Genomic DNA, 21686 nt, shown 5'->3' with positions numbered 1-21686 from the left:
TCAAAATGCAGTTTCCACTATCAATTTGCCACAAATGTTTGTTGAGTGCTACTCTCAAGTTTGTTCACTCGTAGACTTCTGAAATTCAATCCCCCACTTTCAAAGACCTTTACCCTCTCACTATCAATCATTATCAACACCCTTACCCCACTCTAATCCTTTGAGTTGTTTGGTTTTTCAAATGAAATTAAAAAATATGGTCTGCAAGCTACTCCTGTCCATTGGACATCATGCTTACCACTAGTAACCAACCTGTGGGTATTCTTTAGTATCCCATGGTGTAAGTGCAAGATCATGTAGCATTCATTACCCCACTATCAGAGACCTTTCTCATCTTAGCCCTTCAGACTTCAGAAGGCAGCAGACAAACTCAAGAACAAAATGAGGCAATACTGGGTTCAAAACTCCCTTCTTGACAAGTGCATCCTTCAGTTGGTAACATATATGTAATGTTCTTAGGCTTATATGAAAAAATGTGGTCATGAGATCAGTCACATACCTCACTAATATTACAATTTAATTGCTTGTTCTTTTTGTTGGATGTTTTGTCATTGATGTCAAAGGATGATGATCAAGGTTGTGTAAATTTTGGAGGATTACTCAAAGTACAGGGAACCATGTTTGGCATTCTTGAAACGAATTGGAATGAGATGCTTTTCAAGCTGCTGATTATTCATTAGATCTTCCAGATTTGTTTAGTTGAGCTACTTGGCTGTTTGGTTGAGCTACTTGGTTGTCAGCTTGAGCTAGCTGCTTGTCCAAGTTACCTACCTGCTTCTCTTTTTCACAGTAATACATCATCCATGGAAATTTTAAATGAATTTCAAGTATCATTTAACGGGATGTAATAAAAGGTGTAGTCAACCGATAAACCTTTTGTGCTGCATATGCTAAAAGAGTGCGCATCATGTAATTAATTGAATACGTGTCAAGTGCTATTTTTAGGAACATCAATTCTATCCTTGCAACGTAACTATTAACCACGTGAGATCCTTACTCAAAAACAATAAACGCAACGAGATCATTAATAAGGCATGATCAATACATATAGTGGATGTACAACACTTATCATATGGCGTTCACCTGTTCGTGAAACTCTAAATAGATGCTATAGCTATTTGTTAATAGTGGGTCAAGCTATAATGTGTGGAGCACATTGATTGACGTTTTAACAAACGGAGCATGTAATAAAAAAACAAATTGAATGAATTATGTGGCAGAGTGTGGGTTGAAAATTTTGTACATTTCGGAAGATGTGCAAAATTATGGTTTAGACACTGTGTTAGTATAAAACTCTCCTAATTTAGGGAAGGCTCCCCCTTTTCTACTAACTAAATACTTAATCTAATTTAATCTAACTTGGGTGGGATAGCAACCTTTCCTCTTTTTTCAGAAAAGATTATTCTTTTCACTTCCTAGAAAAGAAACAACTTGAAAAGATAATAATAGCAGCTTAAAGTAAGACGAAACCAAGAGAGGAAAAGAAGATTCCTGAAAGCACAAAGACTTTTGTCACCTCCTCTGGGACAGGAAAACAACAATCAAGCACAAAGTCTTAAGTTTCTACAATCCTATCTACCCTTTTTAGAATGATAAAACAATAGCAATATACAACATATAGCAGCGCAAAGTCTACGAGTATGATGCACCTTCAAATCACTTAAAATGGAACAACCAGATCACAAAGTCTTGCAACTCTTCACAGATTTTAACCACTAACTAAAATAATTCAACCTTCAATATTCACAACACAAAGTTTGCAGATAATCAGATTGAAGCTCTTTTCAACAACTTTCCACAATTTCAAGCAAATACAAAGAATTGTCTCATTATGACATAAGAGCACAGTGGATACAAAGTATGGCTTCAACACAAAGTTTGAAATTCCAAACTCTTTGATATTACTTTAGAGAAAACAATTTACAAATATAAAGCTCAAAGTTGCAAATTTCTGCAGAGTTCTCTTGCTTGCCAAAAAGATAAAAAATTTAATGAGCACCCTCATATATTTATGGGAGAGGTGCTGGGAGCAAAAAGTGGGAGAAGTCTAACTAACTGACACTTTTTGCACAACTAACTAACTATGACATTTAAATTACAGTTCTATTGCTAACCAACTTGTAATTTGTTTACATGTAATTACAATTTACAAAGTTACAAGTGAAAATCCACTTGCAATCATGAACCCTGACACTACATGTAATTTGTCGAAAACAAAATGCATAAATGAAATGCAAGTGTCAAAAGACACTTTTTATTCTTTTCCATCTCTGGCCATGAGAGATTGGAAACTGTTGATGGATTTCTGCAATTCATTAGGATCAGGACCTACTGTATTTCTGGCAATCACAACAATTTTAATGATAACATCGAAATATCTGACCGTTGCTTCCTTGTGCTCTTCAAGAATAGTTGGCATCTTATCATAGAACACCTGGTAGCTCACAAACTTGCAGATCGAAGCTACAACAAACTGCTATGATTCTAGCTCCTAGCAAAGGCTTGACACTAAACCAACAAGTATCAAATCTTCCACAAGTAATTATCCATCATGACTCAAAATCTTGCAAGACATTTTGTCAAAACTAGAGAGGATATCCTGCTAAGATTCATCATTCATTTCAAGAGTAGCTTACACATCTTTGATGAGATCTTTGATAACCAAAGACTTATTTGTTATAAGCTCATCAAACTCTATGTATTTCTCCCTACTTGGAATTACCATATTGTTGCACAGGATTTCCAGCTTGATCTGATCCATCTCATGCCAGATTTTCAAATCTTTCTCAACTGAAACTAGACTTTGGTCAAAAGCCTCCAAAGTCTGATTCAACTTTAACTTTGTTGCCCTTACATTGCTCAACACGTGCAATGCTTTCTTTACCACCTACGTGCTTTGATCTAGCCAAGTATCAACTGCCCTGGGGCCTTCTGAGCAACCTTCTCCAATCGCTTGACAGATTCTTTAGATGTGGAGGAGGTCAAATGATCAACCTGTTCTAAAGAATTAGTGATCTTTTGGATCACTATGATGAGCTGTGAATTCTTCTCTTTGAGCTCATTTTTCTTTGCCAGTAGCTCATCATAATTCTGGACCAGCAAAGCCACTAAATCCGTAGCATCATGCATAATACTTGTATGTGTCTACTTTCCAAGTTCTATCCTAGTGAGCCTATAATCTGACAGTTGCATTTCTTCTGGTGGTTTCTCAACTAAAGGTTCTGCCACTTACGCATATTTCATTTTATTGTTATCTACCACCACCCGCGAGACTGTCTTTGCCTTCTTAGTAGCCCTGGGCTTAGGTTTCCTAAGCTGCTGGAAATCAAATATATCGAGAGAAATCTCCTGCTTCTTCCTTCTAGGTGTGATTGAACTCAACCATGGGGGTAGTTCTAATGAGTTCACATCTGAGACAAATGGTTTGTGAAGAAACACGGTCAACCTGTACCGCAGTTGTCATCCTAGGAGAAGTCTTTGTTTGGATAGTGACAAGTGTTTGCTCAGGGGACAAATCATGACTAGCTTCTGTCATGAACTTATCAAAACTCATGGCAGAAGTATTAACCTCAAGGAAAGATACACTGGATAGGATGGCATATGAGGGGTTCACATCAAAGATGTTCTCTAGGCCACCATGAGAAGTCTCAACAGTTACTTCAATATTGGCACAAACAGACGTACTATGTACCACAGGATCTACTTAAACGGTGGAGAAAGAATCCACATCTGTGTCAATTGGAGACATGGGTACATCCAATGACAATTGAGGAACAGTTGTATGAGGAGAATCCGTGTCCATAGTAGGAGGGAATCCTGCTGCATTTTCTTCATACTCTTCACCCTCCAAATCAATATCATGGATCTGCACCTGTGGTTTCTCCTTCCCTTTCAGAGTTACTTCTTGTGGAGGAATCACCAAGGCCCTACCGACCCTCAACATGATTCTAGTGCCAGAAGAGGAAGCTCCTTCTTTAGATTTGATTCTGACCTTAGTTCTTCGCCCAATTCGTCCAGCTGAATCACTTTCTGCTCCACCTCTAATCTTGATGATCTTGACATTATTTTTTTTCAGCCAAGCGTTGGTGTTAGCAAGAATGGGCTGAAATTTGTCGAAAATAGAATCACACTCCTTTGACCATTGAGGAGAAGGAAGAGGAGCTTCTTCTACTCTTTGCTCTATGTATTTTGGGTCATGTATCTTTCCATCATCCATCATTTCTTCTGGGATCTTGGTCAAATCAAGATCTACAATTTGCTCCAAGGTGAGCCTGCTGTAATCCATTCTCCTGATATCTTTTTCAGTGTGAAGATCAACCCAAACATTTTTGAGGCGATGAACATGAGTGAAGACCCTCTTTGTTTTGTCCTTCATCCCTTGATAATCAAAATCTTTCCGCTCCTTGAATGTCCTCAATTTGATTTCTTGAAGTTCGGTTTCCATTGCCTTGGCTCTTGTTGAGGTAGTCAAAGAATACCGATCAATCTGCAATGGATCGTGAGAGGAAATATCGATACCTAGCTTGTGATAGGCTAGTTGCATTGCATGAACTACCATCAACTGCCGGGCCAACTCCATTAGGATGATCTTGTCAGTAGGATATATATGTAGCATGTATGGTTGACCTTGACAACATCCAACTCTCATATAGGTGAAAGTTGGGAATTGCAAGAACAAACATCCATACTCATTCACCTTTCTCCATGCCGCCTCAGAGACTCTCCTATTCTTGAGTGTTTTGTCAAAAAGGCACATAAAGTGGCCAAAGAAAGAATCTTGCACTCTTCTATAATGAATTCTACTCGGCCTCAAAGTGAGTTGCTCATATTACTTCCATACGAGTACCAACGACCTGTCACCTTTGGTAGAAAGACCAAGAAATAGTCGTAATAGATATAACCTTTTGCTTAATACTAGAATCTCAGAAGATCAAAGCATCTAAGGCTGCATAAATCGGGGATACACGACAGAAAGAATTATTCTATTTCTAAAACTCACCTTCACTAAGCGTAAGTTTTGTTTAACTTTAATTAATATTCCGCCATTCTACGAAACGAGAAAAAGCAGAAAGAAAAAAATATCAAATCACACTATCTCTATAATAGGTAAATGCCTTTTTCTCCCCTGAAGCCATTGGGATTATCTGCAATAATATATCTACTACAATTGTGAAAGTCTTGTCGATAAAATTGTTATTTCTCTGAGACCTAGGTATAGTCAATTATAAATTTGATAAAAAAATATTTATTCCCCATATGGAAATGATTCCATGAACAAAATTATTTTCTAATGCACAATAGTATAATAAATGGATTTCCTTATGATCACAAATATGTAAACATTATCATTTTTTCTAAATAAAGAAAAAATGGGAATGTTTGAAAGAGTTCATTCAATTGAATTTTAGACAATGTTTATATCTATATATGCAAATTTAAGAAATATCGCACTTGTTTGCTCATGATCCCAAGGATCAAAAAAGCAAGTAAATGACAAATTGGTGAAGAGTCAATTTCTTGTTTTTTGATAAAATCAGGATCATGCGTGTTCATACTTATTATAAAACATAGAATATATTGAGTATAGTCATTATGATATAATTTGTACCATTCATTCTTATCGGAAAATGATCTTTGAAATTGAAAAATGCATTGTTCCACACTAGGGTACATAGTTTACTAAACTAATTCCCATTGGTAAATCTATTCATTTTACTATGTAGATATGAATCTACAAATATGATCTATTCTATCTATGAATTTTATCGACGGGATTAGTGATCCTTAATTTTTTTACTAAGATCTTAGAGATGAAGTATTTTCATATATGATAATACAAGGGAGAATCGAAATGAAAAGAACATTTCACGTTTCATATATATCAAATTATGTATGAATTGAAAGTTCAGAAAAGACCGAGTCCAATTAATTGAATTAATCATGACCCTCCATGGATTCGCCTATATAAGCCGCGACTAGAGTTTCAAAGATTAGAGCTTGAATACCACTTGTAAATAATCCTAGAAACATTGTAGGTATAGGTACCTCTAAAGGTACTAAGGAAACAAGAACGACAACTAATAATTCGTCAGCTAATATATTTCTAAAAAGTCAAAAACTAAGTGATAGAGGTTTTGTAAAATCTTCTAATATGTTAATTGGTAAGTGGCACTGCTATGTGTAGTGTCGAAAATTGCATACTGTTGATGTGTTTTTCATGCACATGCGAACACAGAATAAAATACTAAGGTATCTTATCCTCTCTTGAACAAAGCTTCCCCAACTGCTGAAGATCTCATCGAAGGATCAATCGAGGCAACTCCAAGGTTCTTGTATGTAGGTTCTCTACTTGTGGATAAGCTCTTGCGGTATGATGTGATTTTGCTGGAATCACAAGGGGACTTACATTTGATGACCTAAGCGTCTGATTTACTTTGGATATCACTGGAATGTGGGTCTTTACTGATCCTTGATTTTAAAAAAAGGGAAAAAAGGATAAGGGTTGGAGAGGAATCTAATTCTAATGCTAAGAATGTAGGAGCAATGGATGACCTTTGATGAAACTCTAACTAAGTCTTGCTTTGACATGCTATGATCATCTCCACAAGGTTAGTGCGATCTTCTCAGGATAGCTTTATGATGTTATGATCACCGCTACAAGCATAGACACTGTTAGGTTGATGCATATCAATGAAGAAGCGATAATTGAGGTTAAGCTTTAGTTGAATGATTCCAGTTGACCACGCAAGGCAAGTTTGCAATCAACAAACTGCTAGTAGTATGGATATACAAATTTCACCATTGATCATACAAATTTCTTCCAATCATCTAATAACATGAAATTAAATTTGAGAAGTATAGAGACCATGCAAATTATCGAATCAACACATAGAATTCACCATTTCTTCAATGAAGTTAACATGTCTTTTGCAACAATGTCTTGACAACAATCTTTGCCTACTCTTTCTACTCTACTCTAAAATGCTATCTACTATTGAGCTACTAATTATTGGCTATCTCTCTTTTGCTGACTCCTAACTATTAACTATTAACCCTTTACAAATGAAGAGCCGGGGCTTTATATAGAGAGCCCTGTACAAATTGATGGCTCTGATTGACTTAGAATCAATTGCTAGGATTACAAGATAGAAACCCTAATTAGGGTTTGTTATAACAAACTTCCTTAACCAATGTGAAAATTACATTCAAGGAGTTAGGACCAATAGGAAGTAGGGGTAGGTACATCGAAGTTTGTGCCATCCCTGATAAATTAGGTACATTGAATCTGGACATGCTGAGGTGGACCAATCCGACTGGAGGAAAAGTGATTGGGATGCCACCTTGTCTGATGTTTGTATCTTGGTTGATCCTCCTCTATCCTTGATGCGAAGAATGATGTACCTCCTTGATTTCCATGTGCTTGATGAGACTTCCTCACTGTCAAGTGTTCTTTCTTTGGTAGCATGTCTCGCCTTGAAGTGTTGGTAAGGTCATTCTTCTCTGTCATCATGTGGGTCTTTTGTGTGGTAGAATGGAGTCTTTTGAGGATAGCCTGGAACTCCTCGAACACTTGTAGCCTTCCAACCCTTTAGAAGCATCTTGAGTCCTCCTCTATGCCTTTGGAACGTCCTTGATGATGATGGGCTTATAATAGGTCGTCCTTGTCTTGGCCTTATTTTCTTCCATCTGCAAAACAAACCAAAAGATGATTAAGCACACATGATATATTTATCTTGGTCATAGCACTTTTACCTTAAATCATTAACAAAAAGGGATCAAAATGGAATTTGCTTTAGGATCCTCCCCAGGGACAGGCCCTATAAGAATTTCGCTCTTGACCCTTTGGAAGGGTCAGGAGTGAAATTTGCTATTTTGCTCAATTTAGACCTCATTTCATCATTTCATAATCTTAGGCCTAGCCTTCAAACCTCTTCTCATCATAATCTCACAACTATCCCTTTGCCTAGCTCAAACAAGGTGAAAAATAGGAGTTTCAAAGGATTTCGCCCTGGACCCTCTGGAAGGGTCAGGAGGGAAATTTGCATTTTAGGACAAAATCTTCACATTTTGTGACCACAACTTGCTCAAATGCATGCCTAAGGATGTTTCTAATCTCAATCAATACTAGGCTTGATGCAAAATTGGGAGCAGAATGGAGGTTTTAAGAATTTCGCTCTGGACCCTTTGGAAGGGTCAGGAGTGAAATTCTTCTTGAGGCTCAAATTCTATCATTTCTCTACTCCAAAATGCCTCCCAAGGAAAGCATACACTAGTCTTCTCTCCACCAAGGCCTAGGAATCCATGTCTTGATCTCAATCATGAGCAAACTAGGTGATTTTGAGAATTTCGCTCTGGACCCTTTGGAAGGGTTAGGAGCAAAATTCAAGAGCTGCTTGTTTTCCTTCACCTAGATTCATTCTTCATACCTTGCTTTCCTTTGACTTTCAACTTTGGATCCCTCTCTCATGAAAGCAACATTTGTTTGACCCCAAAGAAGGTTTGAAAGGAGAAATTCGCTCCAAATCATGGCCAAGGATAGGACCTTTAGAGAATTTCGCTCTAGACCCTTTGGAAGGGTCAGGAGCGAAATTCAAGTTTTAGCTCAATTCCTTCATATTTGATGGTCAGAAGCTATTCAAAGGTATGCTTAAGGACATCTTCAATCTTAATTGACCCTGATCCACACTTGGCTTGACACAAAATGGAGAGAAAAAGGAGATTTTGGGAATTTCGCTCTAGACCCTTTGGAAGGGTCAGGAGCGAAATTCATGTCTTGAGTTCATTTCTTCATTTTTTTAACTCCAATCCACCTCAAAAGGAAAGGACACATCACTCCACTCCCATCCACGCCATAAAAACCAAGGATTTGACCTCCTCCAAGGGGAAAATAGGTTTTTTCAAGAATTTCGCTCTAGACCCTTTGGAGGGGTCAGGAGCGAAATTCAAGTTTTCGGACAAAATCCTTCACCCCTTCACATCCCATCACTTCAAAAGGCAAAGACATGTTAATCCACTTCCAAATATGCCCAAGGAACTAAAATGTTGGTCTAAACAAGGAAGAAAATGAGGTTTATGGAGAATTTCGCTCTGGACCCTTTGGAAGGGTCAGGAGCGAAATTTCCATTCTAGGTTGTTTTTCACCATTTCATCGCCTCAAACCTTCTTTCAAAGGCTAGAACACCTCAAGGTCACTCCAACCATGCCTTAGAAGTCCAAAAAGTGGCCATGACAAGGAAGAAAATGAAGGTTATGTGAATTTCGCTCTGGACCCTTTGGAAGGGTCAGGAGCGAAATTCTTACTTGGGCTCATTTCTCACCTATTTCCTCCCTTCCTTGGCTTGAATATAACTTCTTAGGCCTCCTTCCGTCATGATCGAGTGAATTTTCTCCTCAAGTTGGCATCTAGTTCAAGACTTTGTGAAGAAATAGGGTCTTATATGAATTTCGCTCTGGACCCTTTAGAAGGGTCAGGAGCGAAATTTGTATTTTGGGTTGATTTTTGAATCCATTTCCCACATTTCTTCATTTAAACAAGTGAATTGCCTTCAATAATACCTGGGACATGGATTAGCTCATGGCTTTGGGCAATGTAGAGTGTCCTATAGAGGAATTCGCTCTGGACCCTTTGGAAGGGTTAGGAGCGAAATTCCTATTCTAGGCTCAATTCACCTTGGATTTGACTTGAATTTGCCTTAGACTTGATCCTAGATCCATTTCCTTCCCTATCCTTGCAAATTTGCTCAACCATTCAATGACTTAGTTGAAATCTTAGGTCCTTTGTGAAATTTCGCTCTGGACCGTTTGGAAGGGTCAGGAGCGAAATTTGATATTTTAGCCTCTCCGTCAGGATTCATATATGGAATATTACATTTAAGTATAAGTGACATTTCCTTATATCTTTCTTCTTTCTTATACTTTAAGTTATATTCTATATATATTGTCAGGATGTTTGAGAGTGGTTTCGGACCTCCAGGAGTTATTATGCAAAATCTAGTTTTTGGAGGATTCTTCAATTTTCTAGCCTTAGTCAAATTTCAGGATCAGGATGACATTCCAGACTTAGCCAAATTTCAGGACATTTGAGGATCAGGATGACATTATGTATTCAACCAAGGTTTGATTTAGCAACTTGAAGTGCGACCAGATAGTACACAAAAAACACCCTAGGAATGATCTAAATTACCCCTAATCACTCAATTGACCTGACCTCTTGAGTAGATCCACCTAACTCAAGCAGAGCCTACTATCCTAATGAGCCCCCTGGCAACCCTTCAAATGCAAAAGGTCAATAGACAAGAACCTAAAAGACCTAAAAAGCAAGCCCTAGAAAGCAGAAAGTAGGGGTCCCCATTTGCAATGGGGCCATGTGTGAATACGTCACAACACATACCCCTTTGTAATTCGAGCTACATCTATTGTAACCACTTTGGTGTCTATTCTCCTAGCACCTGAGTAGGCTCACTTCAACCTTTGCATCAGCCTTTTCCCTCTCAAGATGCTCAAGACACCTTTTTGGCAGCTATCCTTCAACTTTTGTTTCATGTTAGCCGCGTGTTTCTCTTCCCCCTTGTTGTTTCTGAGCGTGATTTGTTTGGACACCAGTGCGCTGCATGGATGTCCATGCGCCATGCATTCGTCCCACGTCATCTTAATGTTCAAATGTCGGTTCTGTGCATTTCGACACTTGTCACCTATCTTGGTCAGTGGAAACGGCTCAAAATATTCTAAACGGCTTGCCGACCTCTTCTTTCCCTCCCCTTCTCTCTTTTAAATCTTTCTTTTCTTTACATTCAAGCTCTCTAGATTCTGGACACAATCTCTCTTATTCTTTGGACTCTCATATCTTGCTCTTGCTCTCTCTCTCCCACTTGCTACAATAGTCTCACGATATCTCTTGCAACTCTCTTGGCTTTTGTCAAGCCTATTCGGTAATATCTATCTATTTATCTCATCTTTAAGCATCTTGGGATTTATCACATCCCCTATCTAGTTGATCATTTTATCATTCTGTTTTTTTTTATCTTTTCGATCTATCTATTTGGGTTTTCCGTGGAGGTGGAAACACCAAGACAGGGGTCTGACTGAGCCAAACCCCAAAATACAACCCCCAACATTTTCTCTCTCTTGCTGTGTGCAAGTTTATAATCATAAGAAGGAGATCAATTAGCAGGAGGCTTCAATCATGGACCGGTTGTGAGGTTCCTTCTTTTCCCTCTTCTCAAGTCATTCTAATATTTCTCATTTTGTGTGATTAGCTTATCTTGTTGTTTTTCCACATTTATTTAATATTATAATTGTATTTGCTACCCTCTATGGTTTTTGTGTTCTGTCTGTAATGGATGACAGCGTGTCGCGCTGGTGTCCCAACTTTGTGCACTCGTCCCAAGGACAGAGACTCAACGAAGTTGTCCAGGAGTCTCGTCCGCATGTCTGTTAGCTTAGCTTTTCATTTTTATCCCTTTGCTCATCCTTAGCGCTAGTTTGAGTGAGGTAGCAGCAGATCGATTCGTCCTCTGAGATTCATCATCTTGGAGGTGACAAATCCCCTCCTCGACACTATGAACACCAAGTATGAATTCATGTAGAAAATGAGGGTAGTGGGGACTTGTGACAGCTGCTCGCACGAATTGTCACTAGTGACTTCTCCTGAGAAAATGAGATTGTCCTTTCTTCATGACCACAATATACTTGTACATCTAGATTTCAAACACATTGGAGTGTCTCAAACCCATTATCTTGCTGAGAAGTGTGATCATATCACCAACTTCTTCAATGAAGTCACAACGATACAACTTCGGCATCTTGAGAAACAAGTTCTAGGAGTGTTGAGCCACTTAGAATTGATGTGTCCAATGCAGCTAGATCTTCTCTGGTTGTAATAATCCTGAGCACTTTTCATAGTGATGTCTGCATACACAGGGGCTGCGGGAACTTTACAAATTTTGTCAATTGTTTCTGCATCTAACCCAATTATAATGTATGCATCATCATCCCTGATTGTTCTAGTTTCTCGGTCAAAATGAGCAGCGCATGCAAGCATAAACTTAGGTTCTAAGGCGGCCACTGGTAAAGAAGAGACCAAATGAATATGGCTGTCCAGAAGCAATTGCATCCCATGAGTCTGTGATCCTTCCGTTCTTTCCAGAAACTTAGACATATCTACATGTCTGATCTCTGTATCTCGGATGTCATCAATGAGAGAAACCACTTGAGTGGGAGCGATCGCATTCTGGTATTTATCATACTTATACTTCATTTTCTTGTTTGGAGATGATGGCAGCTCTTCTGTCATCGAACAAGAATTTGCAACATTGTGATAAAAACTCAAAAGAGTAAGAAAATCTTCAACAACTATTGGGGATTCCATGATGTCAAAACCTTTGAAAACCAATGCCTACACCAAGACCGACATAGATATTTATCATGAAACAACTTGGATTGACACAAAGATGCTTTGTGGATAAGCTTTGGCAGTGATAGAGAGGAAATTGGATCTCGGAGAGTCGATTGAAAGCAAGGGAACCATCACAACTTGCACTTGTAATCGGGTCTTCAAGACCTGATTGCAAGTGTGAGTGCTTAGATTGAAAGCAAGCAGTAACAAATACTTGTAGTTGGGTCTTGAAGACCCAACTGCAAGTATGGACAAGTATAGTTGCGGATGAAATTTGTAAATGAGTTTGCACAAGTAAGGAAGCAAAGATTTGTGAAGAAGAGCCAAACTCTTACTTGTAGTTGGGTCTTCAAGACCTGATTGCAAGTAGACAAACTTTTAAAGAAATGATGAATGAAATGATAGTGTGGCACTTGCAATTGGGTCTTGAAGACCCCACTGCAAAGTATGGATTACTTGCATATGGCTCTAACAATTCACTTTGGCAATCAGAATCATAACTTTGCAAGGGAAGACAACATACATCCTGGCTTGTAATCGGGTTTTGGAAACCCGACTGCAAGTGACAAGAAATAAACTTGATTAGATAGATCAAGAAAAAGTAATCCAAAAATGCAAAATACAAATGATTAAAGGAAATACAAACTGGCAGTCGGGCTAGGGAAACCTGGCTGCAGGCTAACAAATCTCATACAAGAAATAGTGGAAAAAGTACAAACAGTCGAAAAACATATAGCGTGAATAAGATCCAAACATGCACTTCAAATGCTACACAAATTTGCCATATATCATAAATGTAAACAAAAGCAAGAAAGATGTAATTACCTTAAAGATGAAAATCCCATGGAGATGAAACAAAAACTCAAACCTCTAATGCGATTTCTTCAAGAGCAAAATGAGAACAAAAAATTTCCTTCCAAACTCATATAGTGAATAGAAGAGGGATACTCCTACCGAAACTCGAACACCAAACAAAAACCCTCCTTCACGGAAAAATGAATACGTTAGAAGAAAAATCGGGTTTCAAAACACCCAATGTGAGTGCTCAAATGCAAGCGCCTTAAGGCTAAATGAAAGAGAAATGAAAAACTAGCTTGTAATCGGGACCTAAGGGACGAATTACAAGTTGAATGAAAACACTTTATAAAAAAGAAAATAACCCTGACTTGTAGTCGGGTCTCTAAGACCCGATTACAAGTGGAAGAGATAATAATTTTAAAAGATACATGAAATCACTTGTAGTTGGGTCTAAGAGACCCAACTACAAGTCACCAAAGAACACTTGCAAATGTCTTTTAAAACTTCCATTACTTGCAATGAATACTTCAAAACCCAAATTACAAAGGAGGATAAAAAGAAAGCCTCAAAACAATAAGGAAAACTAGAACAAAGATGACCAAGACTTACCCAAACGATTAGGCAGTAATCAAGACGAATTTGTCCTTGGAAAACGTGCATTTGAGAAGATAATGATATGAATTTTAAAGGAAAAATTCAGAGGGGTTGCCTTACTTTCAATTTACAAAAATGAAAACAACACAGAGAAAAACAGTTGAAATGGAGGCTGAACTTTATTTTATGAGGTCTAGCATGATCTGTATATAGTCGTTTTTTTTTAAGACGTTATGTGCATAATTGCAGGCAACAAGCGTAGAAGCAATCATAAAGAGCAGCAAGTGTTGAATGTTGTTTAGAAGGGTCGAGCATCATGTATCTATGTGGTATACAAAAGTTGTGGAGTTGTGGGTATGCTATTTTTAAGGTTGGGCAACTTAAGCAATCGACTTAGGCAATCGTATCAAGTGTGGAGATAAAAAGAGTGCATAGAAAACTGAAGGAATAAAGGTCTTTCATTTTAAGGTAATGATATTTTAGAACTCTGGAGCAGATTCAAACATGATATAAGAACAATTTCTTAGCAAATTGTGAAGTGAGTTTTTGGGGGCAAATTTAAATATTATATCAAGCCTGTGAAGAGAATTCTATGGCAGACTTGTAATTAGATTGTAGATGTTATGAAAAAAGCTAAGTTATCGGTTTGGGTTCAGAGACACTAACCCGGTTCGTGGGTTCGGGGAAAATTTTTTTTGGCCTTTTGTGTTCGTGGTTGGGTTTGTCTGTATATATATATACACATTATATGCAAAAATTTAAAGAAATATACAAAATTACAAATCTAAATACATTTAATTGTATGCTACTTCATCATTGATCAATGCCAAATGCCATTTCAATTGATATTTCAGAATTTCAATAATATATATCAATGTTCCATAGATTCATCTATGTCCAGGTTCACGATTCGAATGAAAATCATTACAATTAGAAAATTGACAATCAAAAATAATAATTGTCTTCTATCTTCAAAGTTCAATGTTCATCAATCATCAAAAGGATCTAAATCAACATCATCATCATTTGCTCCAAGTTCAAATTCAAAATCATTTGAACCCAAACAAGTGCCACTCCCAATAGCTCCATCAGCTGTAGGTATCTTGTCATCATCATTTAAAGTGACTCTAACCAGATCATCAACAGTTGCATCCAAGTTGGTACACTCAGGGGTTACATCCCAAAGATTCATTACCCCTTCCTTGTATTGTTTTCCCTTATGTGTTAGAAGACGCAAATTGGAATGAGTTTAAACCAAGTCTTCTACTCTTTTTGAAGCCAACCGTTTACACTTCACTGAGTGGATAAAGGAGTATGTACTCCAATTCCATTCAGCAGTAGAAGAACTTGCAACCTGTTGAAATTGGAGAGAAAACCAACAAAACTTAAAATTAAAAAACTACAAAATAAATTAAAGAATGTCAAAAAAAACTTAAAAGCTAAACTTACAATACAAATGTTGATATTTAATTTTAAAAGTAAAAAAACTTAGTTGTGATAGTATCTTGATTGCAAGAGGTTGGAGGAACATACAATCTTGACCATGAAGGTACCACCATGTAACTCCATCCATTTTGGATTGGTCATTAATGACACAAGGACTATGACTTCTTGATATAAACAAACCAAAGTCTTTCCATAAAATCTTGACCATGAAGGTACCACCATGTAACTCCATCCATTTTGGATTGGTCATTAATGACACAAGGACTATGACTTCTTCTTGATATAAAGTTTAAACAAACCAAACTCTTTCCTAACACTATCCACAACTTCAGGATCACTGTAGAGTCTAGCAAATGCCCGCTTGTACCTAGTAGCAACTTCAGGATCTCTATATGGTTTAGTTCTCCCTGGCAAAGAAAGCACTTCATTGCTATAGTACATGGGATTTAAAGCATGTGCAAGGAGATCCAATGGCGTGGGCATCTTGTTCCATTGATGATGAATGATTTGTTCCACCCTTTTGAAAAAAATTTCTTGGGGGTCCTTCTCTCTTTGTGCTATTATGACTTTGATTTTTTCAACCATGGTGTCCATGCCATCATAGACTTGCCCCAAACATGTTGCATCTGTATCAATATACTTGAGCATACTCATGATAGGTTTGGTGAAATTCAATACATATTCCACATTATCCCACCAATTGAGATTCAAGATCAAATCCCTAACCTTATTTGTCCTTTTTGAATTTGATTGCTTCCAAATACTCCATTGGTTACTAATAACCATGGCACTCAATGCCTCTTTCACCTTCAAAAGACGTCTCAACATTATTGTATGTGATGCAAATCGGGTCTCAACAACCTAGGTTCATATAAAAATTATGTCAATAACTCATTTAAAAAAATATTAAATAAAATTAAACAATAAATTTACCCTCAGCAATTCCAACCTCGAGAAGCCCCTGAAAATGGCTTGTGACATATGGTGGTTTGTCACAAACATTTGGATCTCCTCACCCTCTTGGTAGATATCCTTCACCCAATCTATTGGAGTGCCAATTTCTTGCATGACCAAGCTGAGGGAGTGTACAGTGCATGGTGTCCAAAAAATATGTGAATAACTTTGTTCAACGAAAGCACTTGCAGCCCTACAAACCTTTGCATTGTCGGTGATGACTTGGACAACATTTTCATGTCCTACCATATCTATGGAATCAAAGAGGATTCTGGAAATGTATTTGGCATCTTTGAGCTGCCCCTCACAATCAACTGCCCTCAAAAACATCGCGCCTTTGGGGGACACTGCAATAACATTTATCAATGGATGGTTTCTGGCATCCTTCCATCCATCAAAAACAATAGAAACACCCAATTCAACCCAAGAATCTCTAATCGGTTTCAATGATTTCTCTACAAAATTCTTCTCTTTTTCCAATAAGGTGGTGTGCATCTTTTTATACCCAGGACTTGTGAAACCAGTAGATGCATTATTGATTGCTGTCACCATCTCCCGCCAATATGGCGATCTTACCAAGTTGAAAGGAAGACCATTGGCATAGAGGCAACATGTAATTTTTTGTTCTGTAACATCTCTTGATTCCATTTTGAATGCTTTCTCCAATGGGCCTCTTTTGCGGGAATGGGATTCATCTACTTCAACTTTATCTTGCATAGCGGGTATATTCAAGAAAGGGTGATTTGGGGCCTTTTTTGTTATTCTACGATCATCAGGTAAAGTCATTGGTGTTTTGCTTGCAGATGGATTAGCTCTTAGTTTTTCTCTTGCTATAGCTTGATCGGCATCTTCTTGTTCTTTAATGAATGCTGCTATTTGTGTTGCGGGCAACCCATTCCCACTTGGCCCTTCACACATTTTAATCCCTTTCCCAGTAGGGCCAAAAAAGTGATGTTTCAGTCGATAATACGAGCACCTATAATTGGTTTTACAAAAATTACAATCCCAATCAAACCCCCCACCTCCTAGAAGTTGTTGATTCATTGTAGTATAATTCCATAAAGGAGATCCTCTATCAACTTTAATTTTTTGGTTTATTGTCTTGTAACCCCCACCCATTGAACTCGAACTTGTTGCCATTTTGTTTTTTTGCTATTATAAGAAATTAAACATTTTCAAATTAGGAAAAAAAAATAACAAAAATGCAATATTACACAATGTAAAAGCTAATGTAAGTATGAAAAAACATTATAAAAAATAATAGAACTTGTTTATCTTTTTCTATAAAAAAAAACTTGAAAAAATTCTTCAAAAGATCAAAGAATAGGGATAAATGCTTACCTTAAGTGCTTGAATCTCCTTTGTGCAAGCTCTCTACATTTGTCAAGCACCCCACAAACAATCTCCTTCGAAAATATTCACTTGCCCTTCAAAATGCCAAGATGAAACCAAGAGAGAATAGATGACCAAATGAAGTTGTTTTGGGTCTCAAATGCATTTAACAAGGGCGGATTAGGGTTTTTGGTCCCAAAAAGGCAAAAAAAAAAGGTAGTTTTTAAATCTAAAAAAGTCACTTTTTAGTGACTTGACCCGCCTAGCCCGTGGGTGTACCCGGGTCCACGACTAGGTTCGCCTGGGTTCTTACAGGGTTATCCATTTTCCTGTGGGTTGCCAACGTGAACCCAGGGCGAACCCATAGGGAAAATGGCAAACCCTGTGAGAACTTAATGCAGACCCGGACCCGCGCGGACCCGGTTCGCATTTGGGCCCGAAAACCCACGAACCCGGTATCTTAGGAAAAAAGAGAGTATAACGAATTGAAGAAGAGAAACATATCTAAAATTAGAGACTTTGAGGTTGGTGCCTCATATTGGTGGAGTAGGTGTTTCATCATTGCAGTTGGTGCTTCGAGGAGAGTTGGTGCTCACTTGTGTAATCTAGGTTGGTGCCCAATTTTTGTTAATGAAAGCTATTGTGTGCCATGTTTTTTAACTTGAAAGGGTTTTCCACATGAAATTCAGTGTTTGCATCTTGATGGTTGCGCTCTCCATGTTTTATATGGTTTCTTGTTATTTTGAAAAGGGTTTAAAATACTGATTCATTCCCCCCCCCCCCCCCCCTCGTCTTAGTATTTTCTGTGTGCTTTTCACTTTTTCCATAACAGTTCAGATTAGGAATCCTGAGTGCAGATGAAATAATATGTTTGTTAACCATATATTAAGATGTTTGTAGCCTGCCGCAACTCATAAAGAGCCTTCACACATGCAACATTTCATCCTTGTGGTTGATACTTACAGGTGTGCTTCCAAATCATCAGTGGAGCAAATACCTTTCATTTGTACTTGGAAAAATATCTAGCTGAACTGTGATTTAATAGCCCTCAACAATCTGATAGTCACCATCTTGACTATGGAAGAATGGTTTTTTTTCATAATCTTCCCTTCCACACAAAACCTTTTGTGACTGGCCTAAGTTTGTACTTATACAGGGAATTATCTGTACTTGGTGTTATAAACCAATTTGAGTCCAGTGGGTTTCAATCAAGGGGGAAATAAAACCAAATCCGTGATGTTACTTTTCATAGGTGCTGCAAATTTAGTCTACTTCCACAGCCTTGCCTTCGACATCCTTGTAAGAATGCAGCTTAGAATTTATAATGGCGGAGATCAATGTAAAATACTAAAATGTATGTACATTGGAATCTTCTTACCTTGCTTGTTTGGCCTGCCATTTAGTCCTCAATTTTACTTGTTTGTAGAAGTTTATAATCCGGTTTACTTCTTCTAGTAGAACATAGGACATCATATGTGAAACAAAGGAGAGGAGAAGCGCATAAATAAACACTTTGAATAGTTATTCGAGGAGCCATCAAGTACATTAAAAAATGTTGCTGCAATATGCCTGTAAGTCTGTTAGCAGCCTTTTATAGCTAACGAAAATATGTTAGAAACTTCAAGATTATCGTTTGGATGGGGAATATACAGTTAACATGAGCTGAGATTCCTAATAATGGTAAACGTTATTAACTTGGAAAGGGAAACTTAGGAATTTACTTAAGAAATTAATAGACCACACCTTTGTTTTCACAGATAATGAACTCACTCACTCAAAACCAAGAACTTACACTTACATGTGGGAAATAACCCATTATTCCTTCCCTCTCTTTCTGGTTGTGGGTGAGAAGTTTATGTGGGATTCTGGTTTTTGATTGCTTACTTCTCGATGAATTGATTAAGTGCTTTCTTGATTGTTAAGGAGATGAATGCCTGAAGCCACTGACCCTTGTCCTATTAGACAATAAATGTCTGTCCTCAGTCTGTTCTTGAAAAATCCTTGTAGAAGATATTAAGTCTGCACTTGCAGGCTAGACTGAATACATAATCTCTTCTGTTCCAGCTCAACACTTAGTCAAATTCATTGTTAGTAATTACTACAACAATCCCAAATGATTTCTAGATGACTAATATGCCTTTTTAGATTCCACAGAACTTCATGCAAGATGTGAAAACGTTTATTAGAAGTGCAGTTTGAGAGAAGTCATGAATTGAAAGATTATAATTATTTAATTGCTTGATATGCAATGAAGTTACATGTCAAAATGAAGAAAGATTTAGACAAGGAACCTCCTGTTAAAATAATTAGTTTCAATATGATGATGCATATTTGATCATATTTAATAATTGCCAGAATTTAATGCTAACATTGGCATATACAAGAACAGTATGTTTATTATTATATGTTCCAATAGCTTGCATATCGAAGCCATAAACATACCAATAAAAATAATAACATCCCACCGTTGAGTCAATCAGACTGACTAGAAAGTCTTAGCAATGCCAACTCACAAACTCACATTGTTTGTACTGGTTCAACTAAGCCATATGAATGAAAAATACTTAATATGCTAGTAGTTAATTCATTGCAGGAAACGATGTAAACTAGTGGCACAAAAAGTGCTCATGAAAGGTGAACTTGAGTCTATGTATGGGCTTCCAGATAGTTGTGTTAATTCCTAGCCAAAATGGACCAAATATGACGTCAATCCAGAATGCCCCAAACACTGGTCAGGGTGCTCTACCAACTAAACTATTAGCCCTTTGTAAGTCTGATATTTCAATTTAAACCTTCTCTAAACATTTAAATTTAAATAATTAGCTTCATATCACGAATTCAATTCATACATTAGCTTCCAGATTGTTGTTTTAGTACCTAGCAATAACATACTGGCTAGGTGTTGAACCCAGTGTCTCTCAAATACTTGTCTAGGTGCTTTACCATCAGAACTGCCAGTCCTTTGTGTGTGCATGATTTGAGCTTAAATCTTTAGTAAAGTTGACACTTTAAATCATAAGCTTCACTCAACCAAAATAATCTATTTATGAGCTTCCTGAAAAGTTTATGGCACCTATTCAATTTAGCTAATTGTTACCCTTTTTTAACATGCAATTAATTTTAATGTGCTGTTATGAGTATTTTATTTAGCACATTTGATTAATTGTCAAATGTGACTCTAATTACGCTTGTTTATCTTTCTAGACAACAAAGTTTTGCAGAGGCAATGCTAAGGAGATTAGAAGAGAGATAGGTTCTTCCATGGTGAGTTTCTTTTTGTCAAACATGGATACAACGTTTCAACTTGTTTTTCTTCTAAATGGAAGAGGCATCTCCATTCCATGCTGTTCACCTAATCTGAAACGTGTTTACTCACTAGTTTTCATATTATAAACAATTGATTTCATGCTTACCTATAAATGTGGATGTGCTAATATTCTTCATCAGAAGGAACAAAAGCAGGATTGTTGAAATTGAGCAAATTTGATAAGAATCAAGCACAACGAAAAGTAAGCAAATGCACCGAGTTATATGGGAGCATCCTACCTTTGTTTCTATATTAGTAGAAAAGGATGATAGCTCTTTATGTGATGAGTTTGAATTGAAATAATATATTGTAATATGCCTTGAGAGGAAACATTTGAATAATTCTTTTGTTGAAGTTGTTACAGTAAGCCCCTACATTGCTTGGTGAGATGTCTTAGTCAAGATTATGAATGGAATATACTGGACACTAAATGTGTACCTTAAGTTATAACAATCATGTATCATTATTTAATATATGTTTTGTTCATATCTGTTTAGGTTCTATTTCATTTGATACTGATAATTTCACATATCTTCAATGTTAGTGAACACTCCAGCACAAGTTTAAATGAACATGCAACATTTTAACATGATACTTTTGTGTACCAACAAATAACACCACTATTCTTGTGGAAACATGTATTCAATATGAAAATTACCAAATTCGAGTTTCATAATAACTCTATGATTTTCAATACTAATGTGTTATTTGTTATTTTCCTCTTTTTGACTGAATCACTAAATCTTTTAATAGAAATTGTATTCATGACTACAGACTTGAGACGATTCCAACAAACTTAATCACTTCATTATTTAGAGCCCTGAATGAATGTATTGCATCAAGGCATGAACGATGTAGTTG

The 21686-nt window shown here is 37.1% G+C and overlaps 1 protein-coding gene across 3 annotated transcripts in view; it reads left to right on the top strand.

The window, feature by feature from the left end:
- Nucleotides 1–21315, top strand: part of LOC131065514 (glycerol-3-phosphate acyltransferase 9) — a 232041-nt gene extending 210726 nt beyond the window's left edge. For all 3 annotated transcript variants that reach the window (XM_058000017.2, XM_058000018.2, XM_058000019.2), the window contains exons 13-14: nucleotides 20723–20782; nucleotides 20966–21315. In XM_058000017.2, coding sequence (XP_057856000.1) covers nucleotides 20723–20771 — 49 coding nt within the window. In that variant the 3' untranslated portion in view covers nucleotides 20772–20782; nucleotides 20966–21315. The remainder of the gene's footprint in view (nucleotides 1–20722; nucleotides 20783–20965) is intronic.
- The last annotated feature ends 371 nt before the right edge of the window (nucleotides 21316–21686 follow it).

Source organism: Cryptomeria japonica, chromosome 4, assembly GCF_030272615.1.
Source record: "Cryptomeria japonica chromosome 4, Sugi_1.0, whole genome shotgun sequence".
Taxonomy (NCBI): Eukaryota; Viridiplantae; Streptophyta; class Pinopsida; order Cupressales; family Cupressaceae; genus Cryptomeria; species Cryptomeria japonica.
This window is presented reverse-complemented; position numbering and strand designations above follow the sequence as displayed.